The 13,300-nt window shown below is 38.1% G+C and overlaps 1 protein-coding gene across 2 annotated transcripts in view; it reads right to left on the bottom strand.

The window, feature by feature from the left end:
- Positions 1 to 9,481, bottom strand: part of VPS50 (VPS50 subunit of EARP/GARPII complex) — a 130,296-nt gene extending 120,815 nt beyond the window's left edge. Inside the window, exons 1-2 of one of the 2 annotated variants that reach the window (XM_035020572.1) lie at positions 9,347 to 9,481; positions 3,214 to 3,282 (exon numbers count right to left, since the gene is read on the bottom strand). In XM_035020572.1, the coding sequence (XP_034876463.1) occupies positions 3,214 to 3,282; positions 9,347 to 9,379 (102 nt within the window). In that variant the 5' untranslated portion in view covers positions 9,380 to 9,481. The remainder of the gene's footprint in view (positions 1 to 3,213; positions 3,283 to 9,346) is intronic. The other variant, XM_035020571.1, reaches the window with a different exon arrangement.
- Between the last annotated feature and the right edge of the window lie 3,819 nt (positions 9,482 to 13,300).

Raw genomic sequence — 13,300 nt, 5'->3', positions numbered from 1 at the left:
ATCCATTCATCCATCTATGAACACTTTAGGTTATTTCCACGTCGTCGCTGTTGTAAATAATGCTGCAATGAACTTGGGAGCGAATATATCTTTTCAACTTATTGTTTTCATTTTCTTTGTAAGTGGAATTGCTGAATCATACAGTAATTATATTTATAATTTTTTTCTGTTAAACTCTCTATATTATTATTATTATTATCTATTTTTAATTTTTTGAGGCACCTCCATACTGTTTTCCATAGTGGCTGTACCAATTTATATTCCCATCAATAGCGCACAAGGGCTCCTTTTTCTCTACATCCTCACCAACTTCTTTCTTGTCTTTTTTGATAACAGACAATATAACAGGTATAAATTAAGTTCAAGAAATATCTACCCAAGCCAAACTACTGGGTAGCTTGCTTTTCAAACCTAGTATTATACTGTAAGCATTTTCTCTGCAATACATTTTACTAACTTTAAAACCCAAACTTCAGAATAATTTATAGGATTTAATATTTTTGAAAAAAAAAAATGGAGGAGAGGGGAACTACACTGACTACTCTATGTGAAAGAGCCTCTGGCGGGCACCTGGGTGGCTCAGTTGGTTAAGAGACTGCCTTCAGGTCAGGTCATGATCCTGGAGTCCCGGGATCAAGTCCCGCATCGGGCTCCCTGCTCAGCGGGGGGTCTGCTTCTCCCTCTGATCCCCTTCCCTCTCGTGCTCTCTGTCTCTCATTCTCTCTCTCTCAAATAAATAAATAAAATCTTTAAAAAAAAAAAAAGAAAGAAAAAGAAAAAAAAGAGCCTCTGGCTTCAGAGTTTAACTTATCACCTTATTTCCTTTATAGTATCTGTCAGACTTTGCAATCATCTTGTTTAGTGCCTGTCTTCCCTCCACTTGAACTAAGTTCCCTGGCAACAGAGTTTTGTCTTTTTCACTACTATTCAGTCCCTAGAGAATGTCTAGCACAAAACACATGCTCAATACATTTTTGAATATAATAGGGAAAAGACCAAAAGGCAATGTTAAACTTGACTATGTTGGTGATTTTGTGATTTTTTCCCTTAGGTATCTTTTTCTGTTTACCGTGTTTTCTATTTACACTATATATTATTTTTATTACAGGAAAAGGTTATTTTAAAATAATCATTTCAGGGCACCTGGGTGGCTCAGTCAGTTAAGCATCTGACTCTTGATTTCGTCTCAGGTCATGATCTCAGGGTTGTGAGATGGAGCCTCCCCCACCCCCACCCTTCGGCTCTGTGCTCAGTGGGGAGTCTGCTGGAGATTCTCTCTCCCTCTCCCTCTACCCCTGCTCGTGCACACTCTCTCTTTTTCTCTAATAAATAAATCAATCTTTAAAAAGTAAAAATAAAAAAATAATCATTTCAAATTAATGTTTCAGACTTTGTAGAAATACTTCTAATAATTTGAAAAATTCAATATAAAGGTCATCTTTTGAAGCCATAGAAGTTCAGTTTATCAAGAATTAGCCATGACATTAATTTTAAGGCAAGTGTATAAAAACAAATCATGTAAAAATATATATCACCACCACTCATCATCAGGGAAATGCAAATCAAAACTACAACTCACCCTATAGCACTTGTGATGTTTCAAGAGAACGCAGAGAGAGAACAAGCACAAAGAGCTTATGAGCTTTCTTAGCATGAGGCTACATTTAAGCTGATTGCATTGATCCTAATTTTGCTCTTAACTGTTTTACAATTTAACAACTTAGCTTCTTAGACCAATGCCCCAAGCTTAATCATCACCTGAAGCATTTACATTTGCTGACCTTGTGATCCCAGACTGGCCTCTCTACCCAGAGCCAGGCATCTCAAATCACACATTGCAGGCCACGGATGGGGCTGGGGTGACGGGACAGTGAGAAGACTGGGTAATGAGATCATTATAAATTCACTACCTACCCCTACTGGAAAAACATCAAGGTGCATGGTTTAAAGACAACAAAAGTTCATGCAAGGTTTAAAAACAACAGAACGTTCTTATGCAATACATTCATGTATTTTTTAAAGAGGCTCACCATCAATTTTACACTGGTTCTGAAACATCTAATGCAATCTAATTCAAGGCATGTTCATAATGCATGATCTCTTTTCTTGAGTCAAAGAAATAAAAAGAATTATTTTTCAATTAGGATTTATGGTTATGGCTTAGTTCCCAATTTCAGCAGATGCAACAATCTCTTATAACAACAAACAAAACTGTTCAAAATGCCTCTTTAAGCTTTTTGTCTGACTCATTTCATGCAAATGGGCTGGTTAGAATTTTATCACATTTGGAGAATATGTTTGAGCCTGACCCAAAATTAAAGCTAAGCTATAAATACAAAATTCACGTTAAGGGGTAAGACTCCTCATAGGGGTGGAAAATCACTCTCCTGAGCAGCTGACACTGAGGAGTCACGACAGGCCTTATGATTGCTGACCAAGAGAAACAAGCCCTATGTATTAAGATGCCAGAAACAGAAAACAAATAGTACTTTCAAATATGATCCTCAAATTGAAAATCCCAAGAGCAGACATTCAGAAGACACTTTGATCTGTGATGGAGCTGCTATTCACGGAGGCAGCTCTAAGTGGCAACACCCTGGAGTGAGAAACAGCAGGGGATTTTTTTTTTTTTTTTTTACAATGGTTAATAATTCTCCTGAGGGAAAGCCAGCTAGCTTTCAAATAACACCTATTAAATTTGTAAACTGAGAAGTTCACATAAATCAGGGGATTAAAATCTAAGATAGCTACAATTTAGTATAAATTATGCTTTAGCTACCTGCTCAAAAATCTGCTCCATAACAAAAACATAATTAACGATGATTTTTGACTCACAGTGTTACAGCATAAAAAGTAAATTATTTCATTTTATTTCTCCAAATTACAGCAGAAAAATCAATAAGTTTCACATACATACATATATATGTGTGTGTGTATAAAACTGCTTTCAGGCTAAAAAGTTGATACAATAATAAACTCTAAATTTATCAATTTTGCATTTTCTGCTTCACTATAATAAATCATACTGCATCCCAATGAGGAATGAAAGCAAAAACAAGCCCCAAGCCTACTATACTATAAAAATTTACCTAGCTCTATCATAACTACCATCTGCCTGTGGGAAGGAATAGCTTCTGTGAATCAATTATTATCCAAAGGCAATATTATTTCTTAAGGAAGTGAAAAGTCACGCTCACACATGTAGATCAATACCTTTCCAGGGACCCGGAGACTCTCAATGGCACCAAGATCACTAAGGCTTTCCGGAGGGCTTTTCAGACCCTTAAAAAAATAGTAATAATAAAATAAAAAGAATTTTAATTATGCTGCAGAACTGTAAAATGATAGAACATACTTATTAAAATAGAAATCACCATTTTAAAAATAGGAAGTTTCCTGCTTTAAAATATATAGAACATGTCTTCTAAAAACAACTGTCACTTAATACATATAGTACTATTATCAAATCAAGTAAAGATGTACTTTGGAAGTTTAAAAGTATTATATGGCAGCTTCACAACTAATGGTTGAAGTCTAGCTAAACCATGGTTTAAAAACAACCAACAGACAAGAAAATTGGGTGACAAAAAGCATTCTATAAAAGCACTTATATATTAAACATTATCAAATTCACCTGATAAGAAGGACCAAGTATTATGATTCTGTGATATAATATAGCAACCAGCTAGCTAATCAAAGACTTCTAAATAATGCCAATTGCTTAATTAATACATAAATACCCTTGATTCTACCTGATTATTTCTCACCAATGTACCCAATTTATACTTCAATCTCATGGGACTTCAGTCTCATGTCTTGCTGCTTTCTACTGTTCTTTAGCTCCTTGATACCCAGTAATTTCTATATTCACATCAACTGAGGGATTCTGAAAATCTCATTTGAACCAAGGAAAGTTATCAAGACAGAAAGAAGTTAGCAATCTCACTTTTCTTTGAAAGCTCTTTTTAAATATAGGCTCTTCAAAGCAGATATCTAAAGTCCCTGTAATATTAGTTTGTAAACAAAATTAGCTGGTACATAAATCTGAAGAGCATTTTTGTCCTTTAGATGCCCTATATTTGCCCTATGATGTCCTCAGTTACCAAAACATATGGCATACTTAGGTTGACTATTTGAGACTTACAGCAGAACTTACTTATTTTTAAATTATAGAGCTATGTATTCTATCTTCCCTATTATAAAATATGACCAGCCATAACTACATTTTTTTAAGATAAGGTGCTTTGCCTCACCCCTAATTATTCCACTACTCCCAGAACACCCCACCCAGGCTTCTCTCACTTTCATTCTCTCATATTCTCTCTATCCCTCTTTCTCTCCCTCTCATACACACACATACACACATATACACACACATATACATACACACGAGTGCAAAACTTCATAATTTGATTCAAAATCATGACCACTCCAAAATATATTTTTAAAATATAACTGCCATGCCTTTTATTTTTTAAAGACTTATTTGAAAGAGAGAGCGCACAAGGGGAGGGGCAAGGGGAGAGAGAGAGAAAGAAAGAGTCCCTAGCAGATTCCACAGAGTGCAGAGCCGAATGCAGGGCTCAATCTCACGACCCTGAGATCACAACCTGAGCAGAAACCAAGAGTTGGACACTTAACCTACTGCGCCACCCAGGTGCACCTGCCATGCCTTTTAAACAAATATTTTTAAAACTATAGATGTGTTTATCCAATCTAACAGAAATTCTTGGAGGAATATATCACAGGTAATTTTCTTTCTCCCCAGAGCTACTCAGTAAAGAAACCAATGCCTGAAATGGAAGGAAGAATGTATATCAATATATAGGAAAAGGCCTTATCTCCAAATTAGTCACCCCATACAACAATAATTTGCTACTTATATATGGCAACTTTCTACCAAATGTACAAAATAAAAGAAGTAAAAATTGGAAACCCTGTTACATGTTAGGAAGTAGGGGAGCTCAGTGATTCAGGGAATGGGCCCCGTGGTATTGAACAACTTATCTAACCTGCCCATCTTTATATTCTAATGAATGTGACAATAATGCAGAGGCCAATAATAAGGAGTAAAGGAGATAATGTATGTGAGAGGCCAAAAACAGTGTCTAGTACATGGCAAGCATTCTTTAAGTGCTAACCATTATTCTATTACTGTGATCACAGAGAAATGCTTTTCTTTTATCAAAACTGAAATAAAGAATTACATAAATGTCTCAGAGCACATCTGACGTGTATTTTAGGGTTATAGATCTTAAAGCCTTTGATTAGCAATTTTATAAATTTCTACTGACAAAAATGAAGTCATGATTTTTATCCTCACTTCTCCAAAGCAGAAAGTCATGGTTATAACTATGGTATTCTGCGCTTACAAAATCATTAACCATTATTGATTTTCTTTGGTATTTGGTATTTGTTTGGATAAATTTCTCCAGTTTAAATTTATACAAAATTCAGCATAAATAATACCTGCCTCTGCACTTTATTTCTTTTCTCAAAGAAGATTAACACTTCAGACTACTTCTGTTATATCTACATGAATCTTCTATTTCCATTTATGAGACCAGCAACTTATGTCCCAAAGATCAAAAGGAGCATGTGAGGTGATTTCTGCGTCCTTCTCTTTTCAGCGAAATTCAACATAGTGGTTATACTCAGTCCTCAATTTCTCTTAAACCCACCCTAATCAGGCTTTCCTCCCCATCACTTCATGAAAAGTGCTGCTATCAGGTACCTGATGACCTCCATGCTGCTCAGTCCAAAGGCTCATTCTCATCTTCAGCCACCCATCTGCAGCAGTTAGCACAGCTGATCACTCCCTTCTCTTTTAAATTTTTTACTTCGGGCTTCCACTCTACTTGGTAGCTCTTTATCTCTTTATCCACCATGTATCCAAAAAATATTTACTGAGCATCTGATACGGGACAGGTGATCTTTGAGATGCTGCAGTCCTCCCTTACTGGCTGCTCCTTTTCAATCTGCCTCGCTAGATCCACCTCTTCCCCTAACCTTGTAACACTGAAATCTCAAATGTTCCAAATGTGGACCCCCGTTTTATATCCACACTCATTCCATTGGTGATCGTAGCCAGTTTATGTACCTTATATGTGCTTGTAAGTCCCAAATTTGTATCTATATCCTGTGTTTCTCCTCAGAAATTGAGACTCTTAGCCAACTGCCTATTTTATCTCGCCACTTAAATATCTAAAAGAGGCTTTCAAATGAATAAGTCTAAAAACTTTCTGCCTTTCCTGAATCTGTTCCTTCCTCAGCCTTACCCACTTCGTTAAATGGCAATTCCAATGGCTGGGGCCAAACCATCTGGAATCAACCTTGATGCTTCTCTTTCTCTCACAGCCCAAATACCATCTGCCAAGAAATCCTGTCAACTCTATATTTACAATATACAAATGATCTAACCTCTTCTCAACCCTTTCATCACTAACACTCTGGTTAAGGCCCACACATTCTCTCATTCAGATTACTGCAACAGCATCCTTTTTGTTCTCCCTGGTTTTGCTCTTTTTCCCTCTTCAAACTATTCTTTTAAAAGAGGCCAGAAAGATCTTTCTGAAGTCCATTTATGTAAAATGAGATCAAGCCTCTGCTTGCTATTTCAATCATAATAGAAGCATGGCTTTGCTATTAGTGAGAAGAAAAGTAGTAGGAGATGAGGTCAAAATGAAGTCCTGTGTGATCTGGCTTCCTGATCTCAGCTCTCTGACCTCATCCAGACCTCATCTCCTACTGTTTTCTCCTCACTTACTTTACTCCACCCACACTGGCGTCTGGCTGTTCCTCAGCCATGTTCCTGCCTCAAGTCCTCTGCATTTGCTCTTCCTTCCACCCAGAATGCTCCTTCCCAAATATCCGCATAGTTCCCTTCCTCACTTCCTTCAGGTTTTTACTCCAATGTCACCTTCTCGGTGAGACCTTCCATGGCCAAACTATCTAAAATTATAAATGATCCCAATTTGCCAACAACTCCCAGGCCTCCCTATCCCCTATTCCTCCTAAGCATTAATCCCTATGTCTGCCTGAGCACTTGTCTGTTTTGTTCACTGCTACACCCCCAAACTTAGAATAGTGCCTGGCACATAGTGCTCTGTAAACATTTGTTGAATGAACTGAAGGAACAGAGGGCCAGCATAATAGAGAAAGCTGAACAACAGACCTCATCTAAATAAAGAGTGCCTACAAAGCCCATCCTCCCACTCTTTTCCACACCAAGATCCTTGCAGAGCTGAAATACCAAAAAACCTAAGTTTCATAGACCTTTCTTGTCTCTCCACCTTAATGATATTATCAGCATATTCTTTAGCCTTACAAAAAAGAAACATCTTTGTGTATATTTATTTGTAATACTACTAAATTTAACCCAATAAACAGTACTAAATAAAAATCTCCAATGTAACTCCAGGTGGCAGCCTACTTTCATACCTCAAAGATTCATGAAATGTGTATTAGTAATGATTAAACATGTGGAAGTCAAGCCATAAACAAACATAATTAGGGATGACTTTTAAAATCTGTGTAGGGGCGCCTGGGTAGCTCAGTCGGTTAAGTGTCCAACTCTTGGTTTCAGCTCAGGTCATGATCTTGGGATCATGAGATCAAGCCCCACATCAGGCTCTGCATTCAGCATGGAGTCTGCTTGAGATTCTCTCCCTCTTCATCCACCCTGCCCCCCATTCCAGCGCTCACTCTAAAATAAATAAATAAAATCTTTTTAAAAATCTATGTAAAACTCCTAATTTTACCTCACTTTTTACACAGTATAGTTCCAGCTTTTTGTATGTGTTCTTTAGTTTTTTTCTATACCAACTAAGCACTGATTTGACCTGCTCAAGTCCAATAAGCAACTGATGGAGGCTGAAGAATCACCATTTTCACAATTGCACTACATTTAGGAGACCTCTGTGATCAAGCACTTCCTTGGTAAGACCCAGGAGATGTGTTAACTCCTTTATCTCTTTATCTTCATCATATCATATGAACATCACCACCAGGCTGACCCCATTAGTTACATGTTACTATTTATATTTTAAAGATGTGGAAACAAATGCTTTAAAAAGTTTGGTGACTTCCTCAAGGTCACATGGCTCCAGCAGGATGGAGCAGGACCCAAACATCTTCAAGTAACAAGTGGTATGAACCATAACACCAGTACTCAACAAATGTGAGGGATCGCCACTTACTTAAATCTTTTATTATTCAAGGAACTTTAAAATTTTATTTTCATGACATTAACAATATAATTTAAAAGGAGTAAAATAATCATGTAGGATTCACGTATTCTTCACAAGATATTTACCATTTGTAACCTATTCAGATTATCTCTCAAATAAGAGTTTAATTTGGAATTTGTAATCTCCTTCTAATCAACAACAAAACTCACAAATGAACCTTTCACTGAATGATTATCCTCCATATTCTCCAAAGTCCTCAAAATTCTCTGATTTAAAATTCTAAATTATACTTCTTTCATATAAAGATAATGATGAATGGCCAATTCTGGTGAAATTTATTAGAGTTGAATAAATAAAGGTATTTAAAACCAAATCATAACCAGTAAGTGTGTAAAAGGAAATTCTGCCACTTCTTCCTTGAAGGAAGCTGAGACATTATTAGGAAGTCCCTAACATTTATGAGATGGAATAAAAAAAAAAAAAGCCAAAGTTTTTATTCATGAATTGTCATTGCAGCAAAAAATAAAAGGCCATTATTTTGCCATAACAACGATTTTTTAAGTATCTTTTCACATACATTAAATTATTGGTGACTCTCATAATAGAACTATAAAATAAGATTAACAAAAATAATTATTATTCTCATTTTCACATCTGGAAATTTAAGCTACAAGGTTTGTGAACTTGCCCAAAGTCATAAAGCTACCAATTCTGTCTTCAACTCATCCGTTTTTTTCACGCTTTCCAGTCATCTCTATTGCACAGACCTCACCTCCCTACCCCGGCCACCTGCTCAAAGACGACACACAGCCTAGATAAAGGGAGCCCTGCAGGGTAGCTGGGGCTGTCACTGGAACGATGGCAAAAAGGAGAGGAGACAAAGATAGCCCTCATTGAAACTCGCTCATTGACCTTATCTAAAGGAATATTTCTGGGACGCCGCTACCCGCCTGAGCAGGGCTCAGATCACGGTGGCTCAGGTAAGTTTTCCAGGGTGTGCCCCGGCTTCCCAGTGCCCCTGATACCTGCCACCAGCCATACCTTCAGTTAAGCCAGCAAATCTTATTGCTCCGCCCGCCCCAGCCCAGAGACAGAACATCTAGGCTCCTCTACCAGCAGAGACGGAGGAGGCCTTCGCTTCAGCCTCCGCTACTTACCTGTCGGGTCATAAGAGATTTGATTTTTTGCATGTCGGAATCGTAAGAGCGGTACCCTGCCACAAAGAACTAATAAATCACGCCGAACCACCAGACAGCTGGCCCGGGCACAGGGAAGCCATAGTGAGTAGTCACGTGGAGCTGCTGACCCGGGTCATCCTTTCCTGCGCTGAGCATGCTGGGCATTGTAGTTTTCCGGCCGCCGCGGACACCGGCAATGAGGAGACGAGGACAGCTCAGGTACTACATTTCCCAGGAAGCAAAACAGCGGACGCTTCAATTAAGCCAGCAAAGCTTGTTGCTCTGAGTGACCACGGCGACCGCCCGTCTTTACGGAGGTACTTGCTCTTAGTCACCCCGCTTCGGTAAGGCGAAAACCTAACTCATAGCTGACCAGGCATTGGGCGACAGGAGCAAGCCCTGAGAAGACCGTATATAAGCCGGACTGACGTGATTTCCCCCTCGCAGTGTAGTGGAGGAAACCCAACCTGGTCCAGAGAGGCGGGGTGGGAGGACGTGAGACTGACGTGACAGGATCTCAGGGAAAGGCGCTCTCCCAGAAGTGATCTGAGAACCTGGGACTCTGCAGCTGGTGCTGGGCTTTGGCCTGAGGAAAGGTGTGGTGCAATAGGCAGCTGTCCAAGGTTAGGGCTGTTCTTTCTCAGTCTTGACATCCACTGCAAAAAAAATAAAACCGCATCTGATCTAAGGCAAGTCGAGATAGAAAACATAACAATAATAAGTATACATTTATACACTTTAAAGTTCTCATTTCAACTCTTAGCAGTTTAGTTAAATTGAGGAACGTAATAGGAGAGGTGTTAGGCGTTTGATTTAAGAAAGAACTGTCCAGGGGCGCCTGGCTGGCTCAGTCAAGCATGCGACTCTTGATCTCAGGGTTGTGAGTTCGAGTTCCCTGTTGGGTGAAAAGATTATTTAAAAAATAAAATCTCTAAAAAGAAGGAAAGAGAAAAGAAAGAACTTTCCAGTTATGAGAATACTAGGGGGAAGAAAGCAATCCAGAGTTAACAACAGGTAGCATTTATTGAGAGCTTACTACATGTCAAGAACTCTGCTAAAAGCTTCACATATATTATCTCATTTATCCACACAAACATCCTATGGGGTTGTACAATTATCCCCAATTTATTTTTTTCTTTTATTTTTTTCAATTATCCCCATTTTAAAGATGAGGAAACTAAGGTATGGAGAAACTAAGTAACGTGTCTAAGATTACTGCAACATACAAACAAACTGAAGGAGTGATTATTTGGATGTTGTTTCAAGTAAGAGTTTCATGTATGGTGTTGAAGAGTGAGTCATGAAGTATGGTACCAATAATTTTTTAAAATTTACATTTAATTAATGTTTATTAGAAAACCTGTGAGTTCAGAAATATTTCCTAGGACAACTGAAAAAGTGTTAAAGTGTGCCAAACTAATGAAAAATACTAGGTAAACCATAGTACGGGTGGTAGAAAGATATGGCAAAAATAATAAAAGTAGTTTGCAAATAACTGAAGCTTAGAGGACATTATATAGAGGTAATTTCCAATTCTGAAATTCTATCATTTGACCTCTGAGTCTTGCCTTTCCCTTTGTCTCATTTTTTACAAATGAGGTTGTAATATTTGACCTAAGATTTTGTAAGGATAAATGAGATGATGTAGTTGAATACCAATTTATAAATGGTAAAGCACCTTACAATTAGGAAGAATTATAGTCACAAGCCTGCCTAGTTTGCTGCTCCAACAGAACCACTTTGTGCATACATCTATCATTGTGCTTAACAGTTGCTTTTGAAATTATATGTTTACCTATATGCTTCTCTGTTATTTCTAACCCCATAAAAAATTCCAGGCACTTTTGGGCAATCCTAGTTTAGTTCATTCTTTACCTGCTCTAGTCTTTATTGCCAGGCAGTTCTTATGTGAAAATAATCAGTATTTAAAAGTCCTTGAAGGGGTGCCTGGGTGGCTCAGTCAGTTAAGCGTGGGACTCTTGGTTTTGGCTCAGGTTATGATCTCGGGGTCATGAGGTCAAGCCCGTGTCAGGCTCTGTGATCAGTGCAGAGTGTGCTTGAGATTCTTTCCCCCTCACCCACCCTCCCCTCCGCTCCTCCCTCTGCTCACTCTCTCTCTCTAAAATAAATAAACAAACAAATAAATAAATAAAATCTTTTAAGAAAAGTCCCTCAAAGCATCAAAAGAAACAGAAACTGCTGACTATATTAGCATATAAAATGAAACCCAATTCAGTTTTTGATTGTTAGGCACTAGGCAACACTACACTAAACACTTTACATTCGTAACATAGAGTTTTGGTCCTCAAGCAGTTTACAAGTTAGTTGAAAAGCGTATATTAGAGCTGATCCAAGACCAGTAGTCTCAAACCTGACCATTCAAATGCACCTGAGGAGTATGCCATTGTTACTGTTTTCTTTCAGGTTCTTTGTTTAAGATCTTCAGTGATTCTTACAGGCAGCCAGCTCTAGCGTTTCAAATCCATTCCTTAGAAATGAGAAAATTGATCCATCTAAGGTTTCAAGGTCACACATTTTAAAATTAGAGCTTGAATTGGAACTAGAACCCAGATCCAAAACCAGAATTTCCCCCTTCATACAGTCAATACACAAAGCTACAAGTGACAAAAAAGATTTTTTATCCCATGTATATTTTGTCTTTTCCTATCAGCCTAATTGGGGAAATTAATATTTTCTGTAACTATTTGACCCTGAAAAGTCAAGAAAGCATTAAAACTTCATTTTACCCTAATACTCTAAGTTTTAGTTTATTTCTTATAAACTAAAAATAGATGAACAATCCAGTCTCCTACAAGTTCAAAGTCTGTAACCATAATATTAAAAACATGTAAATCAGTGCTGTTGTCTAAATAAACTATATGCACATAAGGCTTATTTAGGACTTTTACATTTGCCTGAAGGCTGTTAGTGATAGGACAGAGCAACTAGCAGAAAGTTTGGATGGCCTGCCAACAAGTCTTGAGGAAAGCTTGCCGGATGATAGCCCCTTAGTAAAGGACTGCCAGCCCCATTTTTGCAGATTGAAACATCAGGGCTAAGAGTTTAAGTTGTTCTGATTCAAGACAGCAGCATTAGCAGTAAAGTACGATAAGGGCATATTCCTGATGGCCCAAACCGGAGGAGCCTCTGGAAACTTAAATAAAAGCTGGTTTGATTAGGAAGATACATTTCAAATCATCCTATAAATAAATATCAAAGCAGCACAAAGTTGTGGCCTCTCCAGGATGAGGTAACTACACTTTCTGAGCAGAAAACAAAACACTTGCTGAAGGTAAAGCGGTGAGCTGGAGAGGAGCCCAGGAAGGAAGACTGCTGCATAGTCATTTAGCAGCCACATCAGTAGATCCAGGCTTCTCAGAGGCAGCACTGTAGATGTAACTATAGAGGAGTGAACACCAGCACAGGCATAGGTGATTGAGATGGCCTCCTCTAGCGGCCAGCTTTTCCCAGTAACCTGTAAACTGTAACCTTTCCTAGGATCTGTCTAATTAGAACATAAGACAGTGCTTTCTTTCCCCAGTTCTTAGTCCCCACTATTCTACATTGACTTTGGCATTGGCATTTTACCACCTTTCCAGTTCTTCTTAACCATTCCAAAATATTCATATGCTACTAATAAATAATGAGTGCAGGTGTTTAAAATGCATGTAGCCAACTGCTTGCCTTATGAAACAAGACCAATCTTAACAAACGAGATAATAAATGTGACTTAGAAGTGACAAAAAAGCCCGCCCCCTCCAAAAAAAACTCCCCCCCATACACAGCGGCTCTTTTCATTGCTTGAAATTTAATCACTATAGATGTGGATTGCTTAAGTTAATCAGCCTTTTCACTTTAAATGTAAATATAACTAAGAGCAATAAACAGGCTCCTGAAGAGTATAGTAGAGCAGAAACCCCCTGTAGATTACAA

This window comes from Mirounga leonina, unplaced genomic scaffold (genome assembly GCF_011800145.1).
Source record: "Mirounga leonina isolate KUSES-001 unplaced genomic scaffold, KU_Mleo_1.0 Mir_174, whole genome shotgun sequence".
In the NCBI taxonomy this organism is placed as follows: domain Eukaryota; kingdom Metazoa; phylum Chordata; class Mammalia; order Carnivora; family Phocidae; genus Mirounga; species Mirounga leonina.
The sequence above is the reverse complement of the archived record's forward strand: the minus strand, read 5'-3'. Positions and strand labels throughout refer to the sequence as shown.